Genomic DNA, 27,573 nt, shown 5'->3' with positions numbered 1-27,573 from the left:
AATGTATCCCTCTCCCCATGTGACCAGACTGTGGCTAACGCACAATGTATCCCTCTCCCCATGTGACCAGACTATGGCTAACACACAATGTATCCCTCTCCCCATGTGACCAGACTGTGGCTAACGCACAATGTATCCCTCTCCCCATGTGACCAGACTGTGGCTAACGCACAATGTATCCCTCTCCCCATGTGACCAGACTGCGGCTAACGCACAATGTATCCCTCTCCCCATGTGACCAGACTGTGGCTAACGCACAATGTATCCCTCTCCCCATGTGACCAGACTATGGCTAACACACAATGTATCCCTCTCCCCATGTGACCAGACTGTGGCTAACGCACAATGTATCCCTCTCCCCATGTGACCAGACTATGGCTAACACACAATGTATCCCTCTCCCCATGTGACCAGACTGTGGCTAACGCACAATGTATCCCTCTCCCCATGTGACCAGACTGTGGCAGCCGCCACCGAGCCCCAGTGGCCAGACTGCAGCTGACACTGCAAATCCATGATAGTTGCTTTGTAAAATGTTTTTTTTAAAAAGAAATTTTGGTTTATTTTTTTTGGTGTCTGTGTTGGGGGGAGGCGTTTTTTTTAGGTTTTTTATTAATTGAATTTGTGTCATTTTTTACGTGTTTTTACTGTTCTGTTTCACATACACCTCATGCCACCTCAGCACGACATGCAGTCCCACATAACACACACCTGCCACCTCAGCACGACATGCAGTCCCACATAACACACACCTGCCACCTCAGCACCAGACATGCAGTCCCACATAACATATACCTAATGCCACCTCAGCACCAGACATGCAGTCCCATGTAACATATACCTCATGCCACCTCAGCACCTGCCAGACACGCAGTCCCATGTAACATATACCTCATGCCACCTCAGCACCAGACATGCAGTCCCACGTAACATACACCTGCCACCTCAGCACCTGCCAGACACGCAGTCCCACATAACATATACCTAATGCCACCTCAGCACCAGACATGCAGTCCCACGTAACATATACCTGCCACCTCAGCACCTGCCAGACACGCAGTCCCATGTAACATATACCTCATGCCACCTCAGCACCAGACATGCAGTCCCACGTAACATACACCTGCCACCTCAGCACCTGCCAGACACGCAGTCCCATGTAACATATACCTCATGCCACCTCAGCACCAGACATGCAGTCCCACGTAACACACACCTGCCACCTCAGCACCCGCCAGAGAAGCAGTCCCACGTAACATATACCTCATGCCACCTGAGCACCCGCCAGACACGCAGTTCTACGTAACACACACCTGCCACCTCAGCACCCGCCAGACATGCAGACCTATGTAAAATACAGGTCTTCCTTGACCTTATCACATCCACTCCTGTACTTGCAGGCAGCCATTACAGCTCGACTTCCTGTGAGGAGACTGCGTGGTAAGCCACGCCCCTTTCCCGGAGGCTCCGCCCCCTGCCGTGACATCACGGCTACCCGGAGCAGCTCCATTCTACAGGCTACCAGCGCTGTAGTGTGAGTTGAGCAGTGCCGGCCCGCGCGCTGCCAGTGTAATGTCCTGCACACTATTGCTGTGCGCTCCGGACCGCTCAGCTCACACACTACAGGGGATAATTGCCAAGCGTACTTTTACGCTTGGCAATTATTCTGGGGAGTAATGGCGCCTCATCATGCGTCTATGACGCTTGGTGAGGCGTTAATGCGATCTCTGGAGATGATGAAATGCATGAGATGCCTATTACACAGAGGCATAACAGACAGAGGCTGACAGACCAATAAACTGTTACACTGTGAGCTTGTAGTTTGCAGCTTCTCTTTCCTCACCATGTGCTGTTTGCTGGCAGGAAGTGAGTGAGTGTCTCTGAGCTCCGTGCAGGGGGCGGGGCTACAGTACACACAGCAGAGACAGACAAATCTCAGCTCCATGCTGTCACACAGTAAGTCAGAACTTACAGGGTCGTGTCTAGAGGCAACTGAAATTGTATACAGCAAGACTGATAGAGACAGGTTGGACTTATATCTGTGAAATGCAGCATTTTTGTTAATAACAGTGAATTAGAGAATGTGTACATATAGGAAACTTGTCTTCATAGGAATATCCCTTTAAGGTGTCGACGAAAACAGATATGTGATAAGTTACCTTGCTGAACGGGCTGTGACTGTGAGAGCAGGAACTGGGAAGCTGACTGTAAGTGACTGGGGACCAGGACTAGTTGTTGGAGGGAATGTAAAGACGTCATATCCTGCAAGAAGGATCGAAAATAAGTTGTACATTTTTACAATTGTTTTTCACCATTGGATGCGATGAGCTGCAGGGAGAAGATTGCGGAGTTACAGTTAGGAGGCCATAAAATAGACAGGTGAGCTCTTCAGCTTGGCCTCCATGGATTTAGCGGTGAATTCCATCATAAGGAATATTGGTGGAGACTGGAGAGGAACTAGAGAGAATGGAAAGATGCTTTAAGAAGAAATAAAGATGACTTACCCCGGGCATTTGCCCTCCACCCATCAAGGACCCTTGAGAAAGATGGCATGGCCGATGGGGTATTCCGGACTGCAAGGTCTCACTGAAATCTTCAGTTTTAATCTAAAACATAAGGAATTATAAGGCAGAATTTGTATTATCTGGTCAGTATTTACAGATGGCGATGCTGTAGCTCCTGCAAAGTCTATGTTGCATTATTAAAAGGAACCTGTCACTAGGAATGTCATTTTTAGCTGATGACAGGTTCCAATAGCCTATGGTATGCTGGTTTTAAAAAATTATTCGTCAGCATTCTGAATTGCGGAGGATTCTGACATATTTTTAAAGCTATGGTGTAGTGTTTCAGGTGCCGTTATATGGATGGTCACATCACTTGGGAAATACTCAGTGTACTCTCAGTCGAGGTTTGGGATGGATGCCATTATGGCTTCTGCTGAGCATATGCTGTTCCGTCCCACAGGAAACAGGTTGACATAGAGCTAGTCCGCTGATTCTGCATATACTGCCGCAATTTTTCATCCAGTGTTTCTGCAGGACGCAACATATCAGATTTATCAGAAGTATCTGAAAGCAGAACTGTTTTAGCTGCTCATGGGAACCAATTAGAGCCCAGCTTTCATTTTCCCACAGCTGTTTGTAAAAAAAACTGATCTCTGATTGGTGGCCATGGGCAGCTAGAACAGTTCTGCTCTTAGACACTTCGGATTAATCACCCTATAAATCTATAGACACGTTTAGTGTGCACATTGTGAGCTTTCCAGGCTTATGCTTAGACACGTGGATGTAGCCTTACTAAGTTTCTTATATTTGCTTGGTTTTATACACGTTTTGCTAAAAGTTTATTGACCATATAAATATCAAATTGGTTAATTAAAGGGGTGTTCCCACAAAGAAAAGTTAGGCCTTATCCACGGGATAGGGCCTAACGTGGGGGACTGAGTGCTGAGACCCCCACAGATCACGAAAACGAGGGGTCCGATGGGGTCCCACGTACCTCCGTCGGACCCAGTGTTGCTCCGTTAGAGTAATGGAGCAGGCGGCTGCGCATGACTGTTCCGCTCCATTAATCTCCATGGAGCTGACTGAGATCAATGGAGCAGAATGGTCATGCGCGGCCGTCTGCTCCATTAGTTGGACCCCTCGTTTTCATGATCAGTGGGGGTCTCAGCAATGAGACCCCTACTGATCAGCAAGTAAATAGGGCCTAACTTTTCTTCGTGGGAAAACCCCTTTAAATGATTAGCCCCTGTCGTATCATATGTGTGTATTATCTGCTTATACAATCATGTGTCATGAGTATTGCGCGGCTGCAGGCATGTGGCTTCTCACTGCACAGAAGAGGATAAGGCTTCGGTTATGGAGCTGTTTACTAACAAGCCAGACTATGCCAAATGTTCCCCACCCATTTCCCCAAGGAAATAGGACAAGACCCGGCTTGGTGCGCTGCGCTCCCTCCTCATCCACTATATTTCCTGCTAATGAAGAGGTTGCAGGAAAGACATGGAGCCAAAATAAACAAATAATGAAGATACTTTGTAGGGAAAATTGTTATAAATGTGCAAAAAAAACACCTGGTAATTAAAGGAACACTCCAGTCATAGCTGATTCATTGAATTGTACCTTTTGTATGGCCTAAAGGGAGTAGCAGGACTCCAGGTTCTAGAAATACAATACAAATGAGTCCTGCTCCTCCCTTTAGGTCCTGTACATGTGTTATTCAATGAATTAGCTATGATTGAAGCGTTCCTTTAAAATTTGGCTTACCCTGGAACTATTTTTATCCATGTTGTGGATGTTATTCAGGTCCACTACAATATGGCAGTATATGGGGATTTTATAGATCATCCGTTACAATGTGCCACTGGCACGTTGTAACGAATGGGCAGAAACCATCCAGCCCCTTAGGCTGTCATGGTGACAGATCGTCACTCCCCGATGACAACACGGGGATCGACAATCTCAAGCAAAATTGCGGGACCCGCACCCCGCCAGCAGCAGAGATAAGATTAACACCCATGATCGGGTATGGAGAGAGCATCCTCTTCATACAACTGCAGCCGGTGTGTGATGTACTAATATCAAATCAATAGACAAGGGGGCGCTGTTTGCGTCTGGAAAAAACAAGGTTTAATCGCCAGAGGATACTGGGCTTCTTTACTGTAAGGACAGTGAATGTGTGGAATAGCTGAGCTCAGGCGCTGGTCACAGCAGGGACAGCAGAGAGCTTCAAGAAGAGTCTAGATGCCTTTTTACACCTAAATAACATTGATGGCTATGTTATAACATAGTGTTGTTTCCCTTAGGGTGGTGACACACATGGCATTTTCAGGCCGCTTTTAGTAGTGCATTTTCAGATCGAAAAAAAAAAACCCATGCGTTTTTTGAAAACGCTTGCTTTTTTGACCAGCTTGAATTAAGTTCATTGGTCAAACCTGTCAACAAACACATGCATTTTCAAAAAAACGCATGTGTTTTTAACGATCTGAAAACTCACTAACTAAAATGGCACAAAAACGGCACAAAAACGCCATGTGCGTCACCACCCTTACAGTCCTTCCTTGGTAAATCTTGATGGACATATGTCTTTTGTATAACTGCATTAACTATGAAACATTAACATGTTTTTTGCACAAGCTCCCCCCCCCCCCCCCCCCCGAATACAACAGGAGGCCTAGGTGTCTTGATGTATCCGGCGCCCCTGGAGGGGTGAGGCTTCCATCGTATCTCGGCATATGATATTTCCCCCCCCTGAGGTTTCGAAGAACTGATCGGATCCCATATATTCAGATAAGTAACAAGATAGTGATGGGAATTCCGTCTTCTTAGTGAGCCGGCTTATTAGGCTCCGCTCATTAAGAAGAGCCAGCTCTTCTGGCTCATGAACAGCTCCCTATTAAATATATAATAGGGAGCCACAGGCCAGTCAGCCACCAGACACCACACCACTTTTAACCCGATTGTATCGGGTTAAAGGGGGCGCGGTGAGCTAGTTAGGGGCGGAGTTAAGTGAACCATGGGCTCACTGCAGGGAGCCGGCTCTTGTCGTTTATGAACAAGAGCCGGCTCTTTGTGCCGACTCGTTCGCAAACGACCCAACACTATAACAAGATCTAATGAATTGGAGATGGGATGACAGCAGTGACATTACTTTGTGTTATCTGCTGCATCTGTGTATCCTGTGTAGTTTGCGTGTGTCACATGCACGTAACATGCTCCAGCTTGTCGCTGCCTCCGGAGAAAATGTCCAAGTGCCTTGAAATTCTCGGATCATTAATGCAAATCAACATGTAAATAGGGTGTGTGCCCTGGAGAAGATGGCTGAAGATGAACAAAGTGCACAAGGAACACAGAGAAGACAAAATAATAATTATCCATCGTGGGTTCTATGGTCTGTGCTTTGTGACACTTACTCATAGATCCAGACACCGTGACTGTGGGAATCTTTGTTATTTATGGCCTCCCCAACTTCTAACTATCAACTTTTAAAAATTTTCTAATGATCCTAAATCCCCTCCACACTTTAGATTCACAGGCTGTTATGCTGTGCAGGAGCACTTCACCTCTCCCACTAAGTGGTAAAACTTCCTCTGCTGTGGTGAGATTACATCAGGTAGAGTGAGGGTGGACATGCCAGGGAGGAGTGGGGGAGACAGTGTAACAGCCTGTGAATCTGCAGCATCTTCTGGTTACAACCCCAGTAGCCTTTCAGTCTCATTACACCTAATACTTTTAAAAGTTGATTTTTGAAGGACTGTAGATACAGCCTTTATTGGCCAAATCCTCCTATTATTTTACCATCAAAATCCATCATGATAAACCAGGGGCACTTACTCATAGATCCAGGCACAGCGATTGTGGTAATCATTTAATATTTGTTATCCATGGCCTCCTTACAAAGTTATGCTTTTAAAGTTATGCTATTGAGCTTGCAGGGCTCAGGGGCTTTACCAGAGCCCCTCTGTGCTGTAGCTTCACAGCCTGTTACACTGTGTAGGAGAACTTCCCCCTCCCACTCCTTGCTGAAACTCCTGCTGCCATGAGATCACAGGCAGGGGGAGGGGAAGTGGCGAGGGAGCAGGGGGTAAAGTGAGACATGCCTTTAAAGTTACAGCACGGAGGGGCCCTTGTAACATCCCCCGTCCCCGGTTCCTTCTTGCTAACTTTTAGTCTGTTAACGGAGTCTTTTTACTTCCCAGACATACGGGGCATCATTATTAACTTTTCAACAGAAAACTGTATTTTTTCCCCCTTGCGTCTTACTTATGAAGTGTCGGCAGCACAATATTGGTGTGAACAAAAACAAAAGAAAAAGTAATGTTCAGCTCACCTCCCTTATGCTGGTAGCATAAAGTTCCAACTATGTCTTTAGCTGTCTGTATGTCCGGATTCACTACTCAAAGAACCACAAATTTGAAATATGAGATTCTTATGTTTAATATGACACCAGCTGCATGGTTCTAGGTGCTATAGATCCGAAGATAGCGGCATCTGATGTGATACTTCCCCTGCAGCCTCTAAAGGTGACTCTTCTCAGGCAAAATATGACTCTTCTCTGCACATTTTCTCATGCATGGAGTTCATGTGTGTGTAACGCTCCCTCTCTACTAATGACATTGCCACAACCTTGCCTTGCAAAATGCCTGGTGCCTGGTCAATCCTAAATGATGGCAGGTGAACTCGGAGGGCAAAGTGTTTCACATGCACAGAATGAGAGTGCAGACCAGATTGGTACGGTGGCTCTCGTGGTTGGTAAGTTAGTTAAGTTTTCACACAAATAAATCTAGAAAAAGTGACTCACCTGTCTGCCGAAATCTAGGGACTCTCTCTCGCCACCTAGAACAAAGAACACCAACAACATAAGTAACATGCAGGAGGTACAGAATATAGTGGAATATTACGGAAAACAATGGTTTATGATCTTCCGAATGTTCCCAGCATTCTGATACAACAGGTAACATCTGGGGTTTGTGCTAGAAGTCCAGATAAGAAAAAAAATTCACCAGATTTGCACCAACAGATTCACTGGGGCACAAATATCTTTGCTTTGGTTTGTTTTTTTCTTCTTTTTTTGTGACTTTTCAAGTCTTTTTGAGTGTTTTTTTTTACTTCATGTTCCCCATTGTCTGATTTTTCTGCAGTGTTTTGCAGTGTCCTAACCTGATTCCAGATGTAAAGCTGTAAAAAGTCACAAAAAAGTCACAAATCAATAAAATTCATGAAAGAACTTAAAGGGGTTCTCCGGAAGCTGAAAAACATGGCTGCTTTCTTCCAAAAACAGCGCCACACCTGACCATGGTTAATGCTGGTATTGCAGCTCAGCTATATAGAAATCAATGGAGCTTAGTTGCAATACCACACACTACCCACGGTCAGGTGTGGCGCTGTTTTTGGAAGAAAGCAGCCATGGTTTTCAGCCTCGGGATAACCCCTTTAACTAAAATGTAAAAAAGGCAAAACTCCTAAGCTCATCTGAGCAACAGAAAAAGAAAAAAAAAGCCAGGAGCACAAAGCCCAAACAAAGGTTCATGTGCCCCTCTGTGTTGCAAAGACTAAAATCTGCTGTGAGATTTCACTGTAAACCTACACCAACCAATGGTCGTTTTCCATTGATTTCTGAAAATTAAAATCTAATACACTTTGCCTGGGGTGTAACTTGAAGAGCAGATTTCTTAATAGGGCCCTTAATTTTTATTTTACACAGCATACATGTACATATACAGCATATATACACCACATACACACATACTGCATAAACATACATATAGTACCATATACACCCATGCAACATATACACACACATATAGCAAATACACGCATACGTACAAAACTATATACAAACATACAGCATATACACACACATACAGCATACACACATAAATTTTAACCCAGATGCCAGGGCTCCCTGACACTCTGGGCCCCATAGCGGTTGCTATGTCTGCTATTCCTGTAGTTATGCCCCTGCACTTGCCAGTAAAATTCACCATGTATTACAATGTGCAATTTGGTAAGATCAATCAGACACCCTAGGGTTAAAGTACCCTAGGGAGTCTAATAATTGTAAAAAAAAACAAACAGAAGTTTAAAAAAAAAAAAAAAAAAAAAAAACCCTAAAAATTCAAATCACCCCCCTTTCCCTAAAACTGATATAAATATAAATAAACAGTAAAAATCCTAAACATGTTAGTTATCACCGCATCCCAAAATATCCGATATTTCCAAATATAATAGTAATTCCTGCCGTTTAACCTTGTAACCGAAAATATCGCCCAAAGTCGAAAATGGCACTTTTTAACCATTTTGAAAAATATAAAAAAATTCTATAAAAAGTGATCAAAAGGCCGTACAATCCTTAAGATCTTGCACTGAAAACGTCATCAAAAGTCACAAAAAAATGACACCACCCACAGCTCCGTACACTGAAGTATGAAAAAGAATTTTTTTTTTATACAGGAGTTTTTCATTTTTTTGTAAATGTATGAAAACATTAAAAAACCTATATAAATTTGTTATACTTGTGATTGCACCGACCCAAAGAATAAATAAAACATGTCATTTGGGGCGCACAGTGAATACTGTAAAATCCAAGCCCACAAGGAAATGGTGCAAATGTGTTTTATCACCAATGCATTTTGCACTTTCCTCCAGTACAAGGCATGGAATATTAAATATTGTCACTACGGAGTGCAATGTTACGCAGAAAACAAAGCCGTCACACAGCTCTCTACATGGAAAAATAAAAAAAGTTATAGATTTTTGAAGGTGGGGGGGGGTGAAAAATGGAAATGCAAAAACAAAAAAGGGCTGCGGCGTTAAAGGGTTAACAAGTGTCAGCTTTCTTTAACAAGTCCCGTATTGTTCCGTTTTGCTCAGCTGCACAGATGCAACAAGTTGGCAACAAAATTATGGCAACAGACTTACGTAAACTTAGTGCTACGCTTCACCACTACTCATTTTTAGAAAATAAAAGCTAAAAAGATCATTGAAACTAGAACGTAGAAGTAATACAAATCCCAGTAAGGAATAAACATACAATAGGACACCGAACTACTACAAATCCCAGCATAAACAAGAAAAAAAAGGAACATGAAATTCTACCGGGCTCAGCATTCCATCATAAATGCTAAACATACAAACTAGAAATCTATGAATTGGTCTATAATGAATAATACAAAGTCCATACCAATTCTCCAGAACTCAGCTCAGCCTTATATACTGCACAGTGAGACACTAGGGCAGTGATGGTGAACCTTTTAGAGCCTGAGTGCCCAAACTTCAACCAAAAGCCCCTTACTTAAAGGAAACCTACCACCACAAATCTACCTATAAAGGTAGATTGGGTGGTAGGTGCATCAATGGGACGTGAGGATAGCCCTTTTAAGGGCTAATCCTCACGTCCCCTCACTTTTTGGGTAACTTTTATTCCACATATATTTAAATTTACTTATGCGGCTACCGGGGCGTGGAGTAGCCGCATACGAGATTACATGAGGCGGCTACTCCACGCCCCGGTACCCACTTTACCCCTCCTACTCACCCATCTTCGGCGCGCAGCTCCGCGTAGCTGCGCGCGCTCGTCCGGCGACCCTGCCGTCTGCGCATGCGCAGAAGAGCCGGCCCGCGCCTGTTTCGGAGCAGTGACCGCGCAGGCGCGGGCCTGCTCTTCTGCGCATGCGCAGACGGCAGGGTCGCCGGACGAGGGCGCGCAGCTACGCGGAGCTGCGCGCCGAAGATGGGTGAGTAGGAGGGGTAAAGTGGGTACCGGGGCGTGGAGTAGCCGCCTCATGTAATCTCGTATGCGGCTACTCCACGCCCCGGTAGCCGCATAAGTAAATTTAAATATATGTGGAATAAAAGTTACCCAAAAAGTGAGGGGACGTGAGGATTAGCCCTTAAAAGGGCTATCCTCACGTCCCATTGATGCACCTACCACCCAATCTACCTTTATAGGTAGATTTGTGGTGGTAGGTGCCCTTTAATGCAAAGTGCCAGCACAGCAATTTAAGCAGTGATTTATTTCTCCTTGTTCTTTGACAACTTTCAATCATTCAGACACCAACACAGTTGAAAGGAGGAGGGCAAATTCGACTATCATTGTAGGCAGATTCTTTGAGTCCTGTCTGGTGAACTTCATGCTGGGGTGATGGCCTGGGTGCCCACAGAGAGGCCCCCGAGTGCCGCCTCTGGCACCAGTGCCATAGGTTCGCCCCCACTGCACTAGGGTATTATCCTCCTCAAGTAAAATAGAGCTATGGTGAACTACAAGTCCAAGCACAGAGTGGAACAAGTTTCATCATACAGAGTGTTCAAGCATGGCATTTATTTTAAGGCGTGATGGTAGTGGTGTGTAACACACAATCCCAGTGCAAGATATACCCCAGGACCCAACTATAAAGTATTGTAATACCTAGATCCTAATATGTAGAAGTTACACCACATTGACCCCCAAGATTTTTTTGGACCTGGGGAAACCTCTGCAGCCCTTAGGCTGGCCCTCTTGTTATTGTATAGTCCATTAGGCTGCTCTTGAGGACTTTTTACAAGTATGTGCGCTCACATTTAAAGGAAATCGACCTACAGGAAATTTACTTTTCAAATTATGCTAATGAGCCAGAAGGGGCTCAGTGCTGCAGCTCCACAGGCTGTTACACTGTACAGGAGCACTTAGCCCCTCCCACTGGGTTTTGAAACTTGATCTGCTTCAGTGAGATTACATCAGGCAGAGAGAGGGGGAAGTGCTGATGGAGCACGGGGGAAGACACTGTAACAGCCTGTGAAGCTGCATCACGGAAGAGCTCTGGTAACAACCCTGATAACATAATTAGCATAATTATACAGGTTGACTTTAGGAGCAAGGAGGCCATGGATAACATATATAAGAAGATAACCACAGTCACGGTGCCTGGATCTATGAGTAAGTGTCCCTGGTTTATTATCAGCCCAGCTTTGCTTCCATAAGCAGGAGCCGAGTCACTGGGTCCCGGTGCTGTCTTTGTCCTCACCCATCCTTCTTCCCTTGGGCCTCCATTGTGTCTGGAGAAGAGATTTCTGGCCCCGCAGCTCTCGCTATGTCTAGCACAGCCATGCAGAGCTTATGTTTGTATAGTTATCCTTAGAAGCAGCGAGGACAAAGAAGAAACCATTTGCATATCTTCATCAAATATTGTTATGGTAGAACCAGTGTCTGCCCTCGTTATCTGATGGAATTGTCAAATAGAACAAAAAGAAGCAGAATTTCTATTTGTTTACAAAATGTCATTTCCTCTCTTCCTCTCCATTCACACGGCCGTGTATGGCGGGCATAGGCGAGACAGCTCGCACGGAGGGGCATAATGCGGGGGGCATACTTTGCTGCAGCGCCATAAAAGATGGTGGAGGTCCTATTCCTGCCCGTATTGCACCGCTCAACACTTCCTTCTCCACTAAGTTTGCAACTCACGACTTCTCACACGTGTGAATGGAGCCTTAAAGAAACCCTACATCAGGTAGATCCGAGGGTAGGTTCCTGCTAAAACCATAAGCCCTAAACTATCTTTCTCTGATCCTATAACACTTCCTGAACTGATCCAAACATCATCTAGCATGTTATAGAGCAGGAGGAGCTGAGCAGATTATACATAGCATCCTATCTGTAGACAGCATGTTATAGAGCAGGAAGAGTTGAGCAGATTGTACATAATAGTAATGATTTTTATTTATATAGTGCCATCATATTACATAACACTTGCATTGTGTCCTATCTGCAGGCAGTATGTTATAGAGCAGGAGGAGATGAGTAGATTGTACATAGTGTCCTATCTGCAGGAAATTTGTAATTGAGAAGGAGCAGCTGAGTAGATTGTACATAATAATAATCTTTATTTATATAGTGCCGTCATATTACGTAGAACTTGGATTGCGTTTTATCTGCAGGCAGCATGTTATAGAGCAGGAGGAGCTGAGCAGATTGTATATATGGTCCTATTTGCAGGCAGCATGTTATAGAACACGAGGAGCTAAGCAGTTTGTACTTGGTGTCCTATCTTCAGGCAGCATGTTATAGAGCAAGAGGAGCTGAGCAGATTGTACATAGTGTCCTATCTGCAGGCAGCATGATATAGAGCAGGAGGAGCTGAGCAGATTGTACATAGTGTCCTATCTGCAGGCAGCATGATATAGAGCAGGAGGAGCTGAGCAGATTGTACTTGGTGTCCTATCAGCAGGCAGCATGTTATAGAGCAGGAGGCGCTGAGCAGATTGTACATGGTGTCCTATCAGCAGGCAGCATGTTACAGAGTAAGGAGAGATTTTCAGATTGATGTGTAGTTTTGTGGGGAGAAGATCTGTGTAACTTATCAGTTGCCATACTTTACAAATTATGGATACAGTCAGGCAGACAGCCACTAAACCTCTTAGCTCAAGACACACAGATTCATATCAATCACAATTATTTTCCCTATAAACTCAGGTTTGGTAGCGGTGATGGGCTTTTTACAGCTGATGTGATGCCACAGAAGGCGTTATGAGCCCGTTTTTGGTCCGTTTTTAAGCAGTCTGGTAAAAAAACGCATGCGTTTTTTTTTTTTTAGAAAAACGCTTGTGTTTTTTTGAAAACGCATCCGTTTTTGACAGGTTTTACCAATTATCTTAATTAAAGCTGGTCAAAAACGGATGCGTTTTTTTTTGACGGGCTGCTTAAAAACGGACCAAAAACGGGATCAAAATGCAGCGTGTGGTATCACCCTGAGCCGAGGTGCTGCTGGATGGGAGCACAACTCTCGGCCGGTGAATGGTGGCCATGGGCAGAAAGCATCCAGCCCCCACAATCTCTATGACCACAGATATGGCTGACCACGATGACGTCCTATCTCAGGGAAATCCCCTCACAAGTTTTTCCGTGTAACCAATGTGTTTAATTGTTTTTTAAGACGCTGCAACTTTTTGGAAATAAAACTTTGGACATAACCCAGCGGCTTTGTGTTCAGTGTCTCATCCCTTTAAGTCGTTCACCTTCTCTAGTACATACTGTATACAGTCAGTGTAACGTCCGCTGTGACAATGGACGCCATTCATTCAGCCGGTAATTGTTGCTGTTCTTTGTACGGTTTTTGTTTCCTGGAAAGGTACTGACATTCTGCTGAATGATGAATGACGGATGACGGACGGGTTCAGACAGTTGTTAAAAAAAAAATTCCCTCTACTATTGTTATTTTTGCTCCTTTTGCCATTGAATTTTTTGAAACCATAGAACAAAACGTAATCTATAGGGTGTATACGTACTCGCAGACACATGTCGCCGCGCTGTGTGTGTGTATGTTGTGCGTGCGCAGTCTTGCGCTGTGAGAACAGTGATGGCCGCATTTGCATAACCTTCTCATTTCCATACTGCTGCTTGGTCTGAAGGACAATATTTCCCTAGATGAGGCTCAAAGTTTTTATGGCCGCGCATACAAGTGTTTGACATTCAAATGAGCGCCATTATGTCCACGCTGAAAGAGTTAATCTAAAGGAGTCCGTCTGTGGCGAAGTCTTAACATCCACCTGTTCCCTTTCCGGACATGTCTGTTCTAGTAACGATATTCCCTATAAAACTATTGCGGAGCATCTCATTGTGTTGTGTCGTTCCTGTGTTATTCTTCCTGGAAATGTAACTGGGTGTTATCAGTTAGGGCGCGTTCACACGTTGAGCTTTGGTTTGCGTTTTCATTGCGTTTATAACACATTACAACAGCTGAGGAGAGGTGATTTACCTAATTACATTACTGTTAACATTGACATGTTTTGTTAACCATTACGTTAACATAGCATTAACAAATGTAAACAGTAATGTATTTAGGTAAATCACCTCTCCTCAGCTTTTTTAATGTGTTTTAAACGCAATAAACACACAACCAAAACACAACGTGTGAACGCACCCTGAGGGCGCATTCACACGATGCGATGCGTTTCCACTGCATTTGCTAAAACTCAATGTAACCTCAGCACATGATCAAGGCTGAAGCCTTTGGAATGCGTCAAAAACGCATCAAAAAACGTGACGCAGCACATTGTGTGAATGCGCCCTCAAGGTGGTGGCACAAGTGTCATTTTTAGGCCGTTTTTGGGATGTTTTTAGTCGTGCGGTTTTATATAAGATCATTGGTAAAACTGGTCAAAAACTGATGCGTTTTTTGCAATTTGAAAATGCACGACTAAAACCGGCCTAAAAACGCCACGTGTGCCACCGCCCTTAGGAATGCAAACTCTCACATTGCTCAATCAGTGCTGACAGCTGGGACACACCCCTTTTATAAGCAGAATGGGAACACTCTGTAGTCGATTTTGGGAAATTTATCAGAAGTGTCTGAGGTAAAACTGGTCTAGTTGCCCATGGAAACCAATCAGAGCTCAGCTTTAATTTTATAAACAGATGTGGGTAAATGAAAGCTGAGCTCTTATTGGTTGCCAAGGGCAACTAGAACAGTTCTGATCTTAGACACTTCTGATAAATCTCCCTCATACGTTGCTATGAGGGATAACAGAGGAACATTAGCACAATGTAGCGTTGAGAATAGATCTAGAATTGTTATTTCATGGGGAATTTGGCAGATATATTAGGAGAGGTGACGGTTCTTTTCTCAGAAGAGCATAATGGGGACATTTATGTGGCCATATTATATAAGTCTGTACCAGCCCGGCTGCAGATCTACTGGTTTAAACCCACAGTATGAAAGAGCCCATAGATATCTATGGGAAACTCCCAGGGGAAACTTCAGCTACTATATATTATGTAATATACAGATTTCTGGCTTCTATATAATGTAGTTGGATAGTATATAATTAACTCCGGGGTTGCAGCATATTGAGACATATCTCATATGCTGTATATCTTCCAATTATGTAATATATATATACATAAACTGTATTTTTTGGACTATAAGGCGCACTGGATCATAAGGCGCGCGCACCATCAATAAATGCCTGCTAAAACGTCTAGGTTCATATATAAGGCGCACCGGATTATAAGGATGAATGACCAGCAGGTGGCCGACCTGTGCACAGTTCAAGGCAGCTGTTGTCTGTAAGTACGGTGCATATAAAAGACTATAAGGCGCACCTTTGATTTCTGAGAAAATCAAAGCATTTTTTGTGCACCTTATAGTCCGAAAAATAAGGTATATATATACATATATATATATATATATATATATATGTGTGTGTGTAAATGGAGCACAGTGTGGTCAACTGTGAGAGAGTATGTATTATTTAGAAGCAGGGTGTGGGATAGTTGTTATCCAGTGAATACAATACTTTTAGCAACTGTATTAAATTTCAGGGACACAGTGTGGATAAATTCTGCAGAAGATATCTTGGTGAGTGGTGATAAAACATTAGGCCAAGTTTGGGAGAAGTTGTCATGAAGCTCTGTTATGAAGGAGAAGATAAGTCACTTGTAAGTTGCTAGATGACATTTCTGACTGTCTGATCAGTCCTTAGTCACTGGGGGTAATCTATCATTAGTAATTTTGTCTATGTTTGGTTTTTATTTGGTGCAAGTTGGTTTTCACTCAGTTTTTGAGCCTTTTCATTGCGACAATTTAAATAGATCTTTTCAAAGTGACTTTGACATAGAACATTATTCAGGGGGGGAGGGGGATTTAACAATGTGTGGAAAACATTTGTCTTTTCCTGCGCCAGATTTATTACTCTAATGATGAATCCTGGTGCAGCATAAGACTGTTGGTTACTACTTTAGACCACAGACGATTTCCCATAAGCCACGCCCTTTCCCGAGAAGTCACGCCTATCTCATGAAGGCCGCTCCCCTTGTTTAGGTGCATGTTTTGGCGCAAAATGAATCTAGTAACCCCCTGGCATTGAAATAAGTAAAAAACCACTACCAAATTTAACAAGACAAACTATAAAAAAACACGAAATTATGCAACAAACAAAAAAAAATTCCACCAAATACAACAACATACATAGGGGAGATTTATCAAGCTGCCTAAGAGTAAAAATGTGCTTAGTTGCCCATGGGACCAATTACAGCTCAGCTTTCATTTTACCAGTGCTTATGAATATTTTAAAGGGGGGCTGTAATTGGTTGCCATGGGCAACTAAGCACATTCTTACTCTTAGGCAGCTTGATAAATCTCCCCCATAGACTCACTTGATGAATTCAAATAAAACAATAAGGCCCGTTCCCCACTTGCGAGTGTGATGCGATGAACTCGCATCACATTCGCAACGCAAGCTGTCGGTAACGCACGGCCTGAACGCTGCACCGCGGGAGTGAACTCAGCATGTGCAGCGTTCGGGCCATGCGTTCCCGGCAGCTTGCGTTGCGAGTGTGATGCGAGTTCATCGCATCACACTCGCAAGTGGGGAAGGGGCCTAAGGGTGATTTGAACCCGTTTTGGTCCGGTTTTGAGCAGTCTGTCCAAAAACCCATCCATTTTTGACCAGTTTTAATTAGGATAATTGGTAAAACCTGTTAAAAACAGATGCACTTTTTAACGGACTGCTTAAAAACGGACCAAAAAACGGGTTCAAAACGCCACATGTGTGGCATCACCCTAATGGAATTGAACATAGACAACCAAGTCAAAAACCAATTGTAATGATAAATTACCCCCACTGACTACTTGGTTTTTTAGACGTAAAAATGTCTCAAAGTAGTCGCATTGAGGTGTTCTGAGAGTTTTCACTGCTAAAAAGTATCTCAGGACTATAGACACCTCTTCATTAATCTGGCGTAAAGATAGAACTATTGCAAGTGCAACCCCTTGCAGAGCCAGATTCATGACTTCTGACTTTTATAAAAAGTCTCATAGTCACTCCAGTCACCTGCTAGTCTATGTGCTGAGACTTTTTATGCATTTTGAGACTTTTTTGGGACTTTTTGAAAAAAAAAAAAACTACCAGACAGAAAATAGACCATAAAAACATTTATTAAAAGGGCCAGAAACACTTTAATGAATCTGATGGGCAGTGGGCCTCCCGCCAAAATAGACATAGAACTGTCCCATGGAGCCGCCTAATAATAAATAGCCCCCCCCCCCCCATTGTTTTGTATCGGTGATACACATCCCAAGCTTAGCTTTTTCTCCTAGGGTGATGAGCCTTTAGCTATGCCCCTGCCCTAATACATTTGCCCTGGTGGACCCGAAAAACTGCAATCTTTATTGTGTACCCAGGGCTTGCAGTGAGGGTTGGGGTAATGGGTTGGCATCAGTTAACATAACCTTAGATGAAATTCTGCGTAAAACCACAAGCAGACGCTTCTATTCTTAAGCAGCGTTATCTTCTTCCCTGATAATTCCAGTGAAATGACTCTATTACCGCGAGTTATGGGAATAACATGACTGCGCCATTGTTCTCCCTGACTTGTGGACATCTATGTGCTCAGTAAACATCAGGTTATTGAGTCTTGGCTATATGAAGTGGTTTGCAAACTTCCTTACAAATATGTTTATAGCTAAACTATTATCATTGTTCCAAGCCCGAGATGTTACTGAAAACCACATGTAGTGCGCCACATGCTAAATCTGAATATTGGGTTCATTCTTATAGCCCCTTATGACCAGATTATGGAGTCACTGGGTTCTCTATGATAGAGAACAGACACGAATGGATGCTTTACAGACAAATATAATGGAATAACCCTTTAAAATGCATGAAAATCAATGTATGAAACCAATGGAGTGTATGGAGGAGCAGGAATCTCACTACACCTAGGACAGCATGGTGGCTCAGTGGTTAGCACTACAGCCTTGCAGCACTGGGGACCTGGATTCATGTCCCAGGGTCAACATCTGCAAATTGTTTGTATGTTCTCTCTCCGGGTTTGTGTGGGTTTCCTCTGGATCCTCCGGTTTCCTCCCACACTCCAAAAACATACTGGTAAGTTGATTAGATTGTGAGCCCCATTGGGGACATGGACCGATTTGGCAAACTCTGTGCAGCACTGCATAATCTGCATGTGCTATATAAATAAGGAATTATTATTGTTATTACACCTGCTTGCGTAAAAGTGTGATATGAGTAAGAAGATGCACATTGGTTTTACGTCAAGATATATGTTCAGTACAATATACCAGTAACACTACACTACTCAAAAAGCTTCCTTCAGTAATATAAAATGGTTGCAAAGGATGTGAGGGACACTTTTATTGTTCAAAGGTTTTGAACAATAAGTGTTAAAATATCTCAATAATGGAAAAGATTTTTATTCCGGGCGAGCTAAAATTTGTGCATGTTAAAAAGGAATCTGATTGTCCAGGGTAGCATATTCCAGAGAAGGGATGTAGCACAGGAAGAGACTTGAAGACTGGAGTTATGGATGTTATTTAAAGAAATCTACCATCAAAATCCATCATGATAAATAAGAGACACTTACTCATAGATCCAGGCACCGTGACTGTGGTAATCTTCTTATATTTGTTATCCATGGCCTCCTTTCTTCTAAAATCAACTTTTAAAATTATGATAATGAGTCTAATGGGCTCTGGTGGGTGTTATCAAAGCCCCACCATGCTCTGGCTGCACAGACTGTTGCACTGTCTGACCCTCCCCCTGCACACTATGTCTGTAAAGCCGGATCACAGAGGGACTAGGGTAGCCCATCAGACTCATTAGCATAATTTCCAATGTTGATTTTAGAAGGAAGGAGGCCATGGATAAATTCTTGTCTCACCACAATTCGGGTCCATCTCAACCCTTGTCTTACTGGAACCTTTGTCCCATCACAACCCTTGTCTTACCACAACCTTTGTCTCAACCCAACTCTTGTTTCATTGCAACTTCAGCCCCAACCCTTGTCTCACCACAAGCTTTGTGTCATTTTAGACTTTGCCTCACCTGAATCTGTGTCCAAAAACAACCTCTACCTTACTGGAAACAACCCTTGCCTCAACACAATCCCTGTCTCATTGCAACTGTTGTCTCATCTGAACCCATGGCTCAACTCAATATTTGCCCAAACACAACCCTTCTTAACGAACAACCCTAGTCTCACCATGACTCTTGCATCACCACAAACCATTTTTTTCCACAACCCTTGCCCTACCACAACTCTTACCAAAGTCTTACCAAAACCCTTGTTTTCCAAAAAACCTTGCCCCATCACTCATCTAGTGAAAATAACAATGTGACCTGCTATTACATGGTAGCCCATTGCGTTCCAGAAGATGTGTTCATATCTGTATCTTTCATCAGAAATACCAGATGATCACCCAGGATCTCAACAGGCAGGTTCCTCAATGATCATAAATGGAACCATTAATATTCTTACATAAAAGGGGTTTTCTGATTAAACAAATGAGAAGGTAGTAAACATTTTATGCCAGGAAAAAGGAAAAAAATATAGAAGTGATGATGTAAAGTTTAATGGACACCCCACTTACAGACGACCCATAGTTAAAGACGGACCCCTCTGCCCACTGTGACCTCTGGTGAAGCTCTCTGGATGTTACTATAGTCCCATGCGGCAATGATCAGCTGTAAGGTGTCTGTAATGAAGCTTTATTGATAATCCTTGGTCCAATTGCAGCAAAAAAATTAGAAATTCCAATTGTCACTGGGGCAAAATTTTTTTTTTTGTCTGGATCTACCATTATAAAATATACAGCTTCAACTTACATACAAATTCAACTTAAGAACAAACCTACGGACCCTATCTTGTATGTAACCTGGAGACTGCCTGTACGTGGTTTCGTTTTTAGCCAATTTTACATGTTGTTCAACCCCTTTAATGTGATAAATTCCAATATATTGCACATTATTGTTGTATAAGGATAGATCCATACAGGTCAGATTTGCAAAGGGTGAAGAAATCTACACAAATTCTTCACAAAACCATTGAGATCTGGTGCAGTTTTGCTGCTGCAGGTTTTTTGTGCAAAGAAATTCACAACAAATGATTCATGTGACATACAACATTTCTGCTCTGGGTAAATTTACCCTGTTGTTGCTCACACAGTGGGGCAGATTTACTTACCCGGTCCATTCGCGATCCAGCGGCGAGTTCTCTGCGGTGGATTCGGGTCCGGCCGGGATTTATTAAGGCAGTTCCTCCGCCGTCCACCAGGTGGCGCTGCTGCCCTGAAGTCCGCTGGAATGCCCTGAAATTCACCGGCCTATTCCTAGTGAAGGAAAGTGCAAATTTCGCGACACATTTTTTTTTTTTTAAATGAGGCGGTTTTTCCGAATTCGTCGCGTTTTCGTTCGGCCACGCCCCCCGATTTCCGTCGGGTGCATGCCGGCGGCGATGCGGCAAAATCTGATCGCGTGCGCCAAAATCCCGGGGCAATTCAGGGAAAATCGGCGCAAATCGGAAATATTCGGGTAACACGTCGGGAAAACGCGAATCGGGCCCTTAGTAAATGACCCCCAGTAACTCCTAAAGAACTGTAGTAATAAACACTAGGAAGTTTGGCAAATTTTATGGGTCTCCAGAGAATGATAATCCGGCCTTGTGTGCACAGCGAGTTCCCTGCACCTGGGAAGGGAGGAGCTTTTTCTGTGACTTTGGGCCCCTTCTCCTCCTCAGGCCTCCATGAATACAGTCACACTAACCCCCCCTGATGGCGGCCCTGATAGTAGTAATAGTATCACTTATCTGAAATCACTATAAACTATACAACTTTACCAGCACAGAATATACCTGACACCATTACGGAAGCTGAATATTTGATAACACGTAAACACACAAGTAGCGACCTGACTACTGAGTCATCTCTGAATGCTCCATTAATCTAAATGCGGGTAATAGTATATGATGTGTAATTTGTGTCAAAGAGTAAAGATACAAATGCCAATAAATCAAAGGCTCCAGGAGATCCGCCCATAATACATACTACTTTATTACTTACTACTGTGTTATCACAGATAATGTTATTGTTATAGCTAATTCCTCTCCACACTCAGCGGGTTTATGCTGTATTACATAGCAGGCGTCTACTGTATAATACAGCAGACACCTGCCAATAACAACAGCCAAGATCAGTGCTGGCAGTGACTACGGCTGTTAACCACTTTGATACCATACGGGTTGGGGTGCATTGTGTCAGGCTCCAGGGGTAGTGGACCCACTGCACCACCGCGGACGATGATGTAAGCCGACACCTAGGAGCGGAATCTAAGTGGCACCCAGTTTTCACCAGAGCCTGACGCAAAGCGGGTTGGACTTGCTGCAGCTTGGTACTTTGTCCGTGGTGGCAGCCAAGGCAAGGTAAAAAAAACGACAGGCAGAACCGTGGTCGGGGACAGGCAGGAGGTTGAGACAGGCAGCACAGGATCAACGTCAGGAACAAAGCAGGAGGTCAGGGCAGGCGGAACAGGATCAAAGTCGAGTACAGAACCGGGGTCACAACAGGAAATCCAAACACAGGCTCAGGGCATAGACAGAAGCTTTCTCAACGTCATAAGATCTACCAGAGAATGCTGGGAGAGGCCGGTGTTTATGCAATTTCCAGGGAATGGGCAACCCCATTCAGCGCTGAGCCCTGGCCCTTTAAATCTTCGTGCGCCCGCGCACACACGCCCTAGGAGGTGAGGACACACGGTCTGGGATGCTGGAGCCGGAGCGAGGACAGGTAAGTGGCACAAGTGTGGCGCCGCCGGGCATCGAGGGGCAATGCTACTCCCAGACTTCATGTCTATTCCTAGTTATTGTGTTGAGAGCTTGGAGCCTCTCTGATGCCCCTAGGCTGGCCTTTCCATATGTCCAATTACACCCAAAAGTTTTGCAGGTTATTGTAAGGGTTCTCGCATGGCACTAAAAGGGGGCATTTATCATGGCTTGTATTCAAACTTTCTGGCATAACCATTGAAACTATTTCAATTCCTGGCTCACGGATAGGAATTGATAACAATGTGTTGGTGGGTAACACATAGGCAGACTTGGTAGGGTGCAGGAAAGTGGCTCCTAAAGAGGTATAAACTTTGGGGAGGGTGGAGGTATTATAATGGGAGGACACAAGTTCTTGGCTTCGGGGAACGAAAACTTCCCTCCTGAAATGTTGTGGGTGATGTACTGATAAATGAATAGAAATTTTGGTAAGAAAATCTACGACGTGGAAAAAAAAACTACACGTGGCGCTCAGCTGTCTGTTAGGACAAATAGTGGAGATGACAATGTGACATTATTTTTCCAGCTCTAAAAGTGTTTATATACGTTTAGAAAGAAGGATCATGCGGCTGCTGTATTAGTTACTGCCTGAGCAATTTATATTGAAATACTTTGTATCATAAGTCGTCGCCCAAAGTTAGAAAAATATTTGACTGCTTTGTTCTAAAAACAATATCACAATGTCCACACGGCGTGTATTATGTCGTATTTGCATTGAAGTAATTGCGATCACGCTGCACATCACACACGACTGCTGGACAATTGTGCAGGTACCCACTGGCCCACAGGTTAATAGGTGAATCCACCGGGGGTCCCTGAGCTTGGTGGGCCCCCGACCCATGCATGAGTGGTGGGCCCCATGAAAGGATTTTACTAGTGGGTCTGAATTGTGGTACTGAATTTGGAAGTAATGCGCAGTGTTTTTCTAAGCCACTAGGATTGGAGAAGTCTAAGTGGTAATGGTGCTACCAGGGGCCTGATAAATTGCTAATGCAAAGTTCACTCAGGGATAGTTATTGTTTCTTATGTGACCTGTGGTGCTCCTATCTGCTTTCCTGCACCCAGTGTAGCCCCAGCCTGAGTCGGAAACCAGTGTAGCCCCAGCCTGAGCCGGAAACCAGTGTAGCCCCAGCCTGAGCCGGAAACCAGTGTAGCCCCAGCCTGAGCCGGAAACCAGTGTAGCCCGAGCCTGAGCTGGAACAGTGTTTACCCCCAGCCTGAGCAGGAACTCTGTATAACCCCAGCCTGAGCCGGAACCCTGTGTACCCCCAGCCTGAACCGGAAAACAGTGTAGCCCCAGCCTGAGCCAGAAACCAGTGTAGCTCCAGCCTGAGCCGGATCCCTGTGTACCCCCAGCCTGAACCGGAAAACAGTATAGCCCCAGCCTGAGCCGGAAACCAGTGTAGCGGCAGCCTGAGCTGGTACAGTGTTCACCCCAAGCCTGAGCCAGAATACAGTGTACCCCCAACATGAGCTGAAACCCTGTGTACCCCAAGCCAGAACCATGTTTACCCCAGTATAAGTCGACCCGAGTATAAGCCGAGACCCCTATTTTTACCACCAAAACTGGGAAAAACTATTGACTCGAGTATAAGCCGAGGGTGCAAAATGCATTGGTCACAGACCCCCCCCCCCAGTATATAGCCAACCAGCCCCCTATAGTATACAGCCAGCCCAGCCTGCCCCCAGTAGTATACAGCTTGCCCCCAGTAGTATACAGCCTGCCCTTAGTAGTGTACAGCCTGCCCCCAGTAGTATACAGCTTGCCCCTAGTAGTATACAGCCTGCCCCCAGTAGTATACAGCTTGCCCCAGTAGTATACAGCCTGCCCTTAGTAGTATACAGCCTGCCCTTAGTAGTATACAGCTTGCCCCCAGTAGTATACAGCCTGCCCCCAGTAGTATACAGCCTGCCCCCAGTAGTATACAGCTTGCCCCCAGTAGTATACAGTTTGCCCCCAGTAGTATACAGTTTACCCCCAGTAGTATACAGTTTCCCCCCAGTAGTATACAGCCTGCCCCCAGCATTAAAAAAAAAAAAAAAACTTATATACTCACCCTCCGGTGGCCCTGATGTGCAGCGCTGCTCCCCCGATGTCCGCGCCGCTTGTCTTCAGGCTTCCGCGCCCGTCTTCTTTCTTCTGCTGGGCGCCGCCATTGCTCTCTCCCGGCCGGCGCCTAGTATGACGCGCCGCTGCTGACGTCACACTAGGCGCCGCCCGGGGGAAAGACATGGCGGCGCCCAGCAGAAGAAAGAAGACGGGCGTGGAAGCCTGAAGACAAGCGGCGTGGACGCCTGAAGACAAGCGGCGCGGACATCGGGGGAGCAGCGCTGTACATCGGGGCCACCGGAGGGTGAGTATATAAGTTTATTATTTTTTAAGTATTTTTTACTCTTGACTCGTGTACAGGCGGTCCCCCTCTTAAGGACACCCGACTTACAGACAACCCATAGTTACAGACAGACTCCTCTGACATCTGGTGATGCTCTCTGGATGCTTTACTATAGTCCCAGGCTGCAATGATCAGCTGTAAGGTGTCTGTAATGAAGCTTTATTGATAATCCTTGGCCCCATTACAGCAAAAAATGTTTAAACTCCAATTGTCACTGGGGCCAAAATTCTTTTTGTCTGGATCTACAATTATAAAATATACAGTTTCGACTTACATACAAATTCAACTTAAGAACAAACCTCCGGACCCTATCTTGTACGTAACCCGGGGACTGCCTGTATATTGACTCGTGTACAAGCCGAGGGGATGTTTTTCAGCACATTTTTGTGCTGAAAAACTCGGCTTATACACGAGTATATATGGTACTTCCATTCCAAAAGTTACCCTTCTAAGTATGCAAATTAGGTTGAAGTGGTTTGAGGGGCTTTAAACTTGCTACACTGTCACCGCCAAGTGCCTTCTCTCATCCTTTCACCTTTAGCTATGTCATAACTGGGTCCAGCAAGATGTCGACTAGGAGCCCTCATGTGACTCTGCCAAAGCACTTCAGCCTCATTTGCATAGTTTTAAAGTGAAGCTTTGTCATGGTAGTAGGAGCTGGGCAATAAAATCAAGGCTAAGGCTGGCATGTGTGGGCATAGCCCTACATAACTTAGCAGTTAGTCCGGGTAAGTAAATGATGGTGATGGATTCTCTTTAAAATTGAGGTGCCCAAAAACTATGTAATGTAAATTTAGGCTTAGGGGATACATTTATCTTACTGTGTTTCAGGTTCGCTTTTTTTGCGCCTAGTTTGTTCCTTTTGCTGTCTTGTAATTTATGTTAGTTGTTGTTTTGCCTTATGAAATGCATTTCGAATTGTCGCACGGCCGATTTATTTGCGCAAATTTTTTCCCTACAACATAGATCTCATTTGCGACCAATCATGAAGCGAGATTGAGAAAAAGTGTAACAGAACGTTCCGAGCTTCATTTTTGCAACGAAAAAGTAAATACAGAGACTAAAAGTTAAAAATATTTAAAAAAAAATAAAAAAATAAAAATTATTTTCTTTGTCAAATCAGTCTCCGACATTTTTTATTATAAAGTGTAGGAAATGGAGTCTGATTATATTTTTAGATCTGCACATTAAGATTGACAATAATCCCATGAAGAAGTCGTTACTTGAGGCCATTTTAATGGTCAGATGACACAATTTTACACTTTAAAACTCATGTTGTGTAGAGTTCATTTGGGAAGTTAAGACCTTTATATCCACTGTGTTTTTTTTCCACCTGCCGCTGCTCAGGGCAGGTTAGTTTTTGCTACTTTTTAGGCATAAAATAAAGATAGATGCAGTACAAACATCTGCAGAACATCCAATCACTATGACAAACACGGCGCAGAGACTCTAAACCAATACATGACAAATTTTAGCTTGTACCTAGAAAAAAATCACAAAAAAGAAAATCTATTTACTATGCCAAATATTTGTCCAAAAACGACACCAATAATTATGATAAATGTTCCCCAAAGTGTCTGAAGGTGTGCCCGATTTATTGTCCAGTATGAGCCAATGCAGTATAACATGTACAGTCAGTCCCCGGGTTACGTACAGGATAGGTTCTATATGTTTGTTCTTAAGTTGAATTTGTATGTAAGTTGGAGCTGTATACTTTATAATTGTAACCCCAGTCAAAATTTTTTTGGTCTTTGTGACAATTGGGTTTTAAAAATGTTAGGTTGTCATAAGAACCAGGATTAACAATAAAGCTTAAATTACATACACCTGTGATAACTGTTACAGCTGTTTATTGTAGCCTAAGGCTAAAGTACAGTAATTACCAACATCCAGAGGTCCGTTTGTAACTAGGGGTTGTCTGTAAGTCGGGTGTTCTTCAGTAGGGGACCACCTGTGTAGACTGTGTAGTCTACAGCAATTGTCTACCATCCATTGGCCGGACACCTATCTCATCCTTCCAATCTTGCCAGATTTTCAGGCTCAGGCTCATTTGCATACAATCTTTTATCCTGGAGGTAGATGGAACCTGTCAGTAGAAATTTACCTAATAAACCTCTACCAGTATGTTGTGTAGCAGATTAACACCTTCCAGATCTTGTTTCTTTCATGACCCAGTGTGGTGGCATCATCTAGAAAATCAGCTTTGAATGTAAATTATTTGTTGTATAAAGTCATGGAGGTGGAGAGTTTAGTACTGAAGTCAAGCTCTCCCTTACTCAGAATGTCCCCTCTGCTGTGATTGTCATTGTGAACTAAACTTGAGGAGATATAGTTAGTGAAATTCTGGATGGAGGACCACAGCTACAGTAAAGAGAGTACGCTAAGGCGGGGAGAGCTTGACTTCAGCGCTGAACACTACAGTCATTTTACTTCTTACTTCAAAACAGATTTTAGGAATGAAGCCACCACATAGAGGCGTGAAAGAAACATGATCTGGTCGGTGTTACACTGCTTGACAACATACTGGTAGTGGTTTTTTAGGTCAATTTCTGCAAGTTCCCTTTAATTGTTTTTTGACATGAATTAGGCAAAAAGCTGGTCTTGATACGTGATACCAAAATTTCGCTCCATTTGGATTAGTAGATAACCCCCTGTTCTAGGACAATGGGGCTCATTTACTAAGGGTCGCGGATCCCACTTTTGTAGGACTTTTCATCTTTTTCGGGGATTACGCGGCTTTGACAGGTATTTAGTAAGTGTCTGCGCTGGGATTGTGTCGCGCGCGATTGGATTGTGGCGCGGCTGCGCTGGCTTTTATGCAACACAAGTTGGGGAGGTGGGCCATCAGACGATCCGACTGATTCGGACTGAGCGCGGGATTTAACTTTTAAATTGTGTTGCAAGACAATGCACTTACATGCACCAGGAAGAAGAAGGTGAACTCCGGCGGACCTGAGCGGGGAAGCGACACATGCAGGATATCGGGCACACGATCTTAGCGGCACAGTGCATTGGAATCGGACAATGAACTTTCGGTGAACTCCAGCGGACGGGTAAGTAAATGAGCCCCTATATCTCATTGGGAGCTCCC

At 44.1% G+C, this 27,573-nt stretch overlaps 1 protein-coding gene across 1 annotated transcript in view; it reads right to left on the bottom strand.

Moving 5' to 3' along the window:
- Positions 1–27,573, bottom strand: part of POU2F3 (POU class 2 homeobox 3) — a 70,037-nt gene that overhangs the window by 23,611 nt on the left and 18,853 nt on the right. The window contains exons 3-5 of the mRNA XM_072155624.1: positions 7,303–7,337; positions 2,505–2,606; positions 2,160–2,262 (exon numbers count right to left, since the gene is read on the bottom strand). Coding sequence (XP_072011725.1) covers positions 2,160–2,262; positions 2,505–2,606; positions 7,303–7,337 — 240 coding nt within the window. The remainder of the gene's footprint in view (positions 1–2,159; positions 2,263–2,504; positions 2,607–7,302; positions 7,338–27,573) is intronic.

This window comes from Engystomops pustulosus, chromosome 6 (assembly GCF_040894005.1).
Source record: "Engystomops pustulosus chromosome 6, aEngPut4.maternal, whole genome shotgun sequence".
Taxonomy (NCBI): Eukaryota; Metazoa; Chordata; class Amphibia; order Anura; family Leptodactylidae; genus Engystomops; species Engystomops pustulosus.
This window is presented reverse-complemented; position numbering and strand designations above follow the sequence as displayed.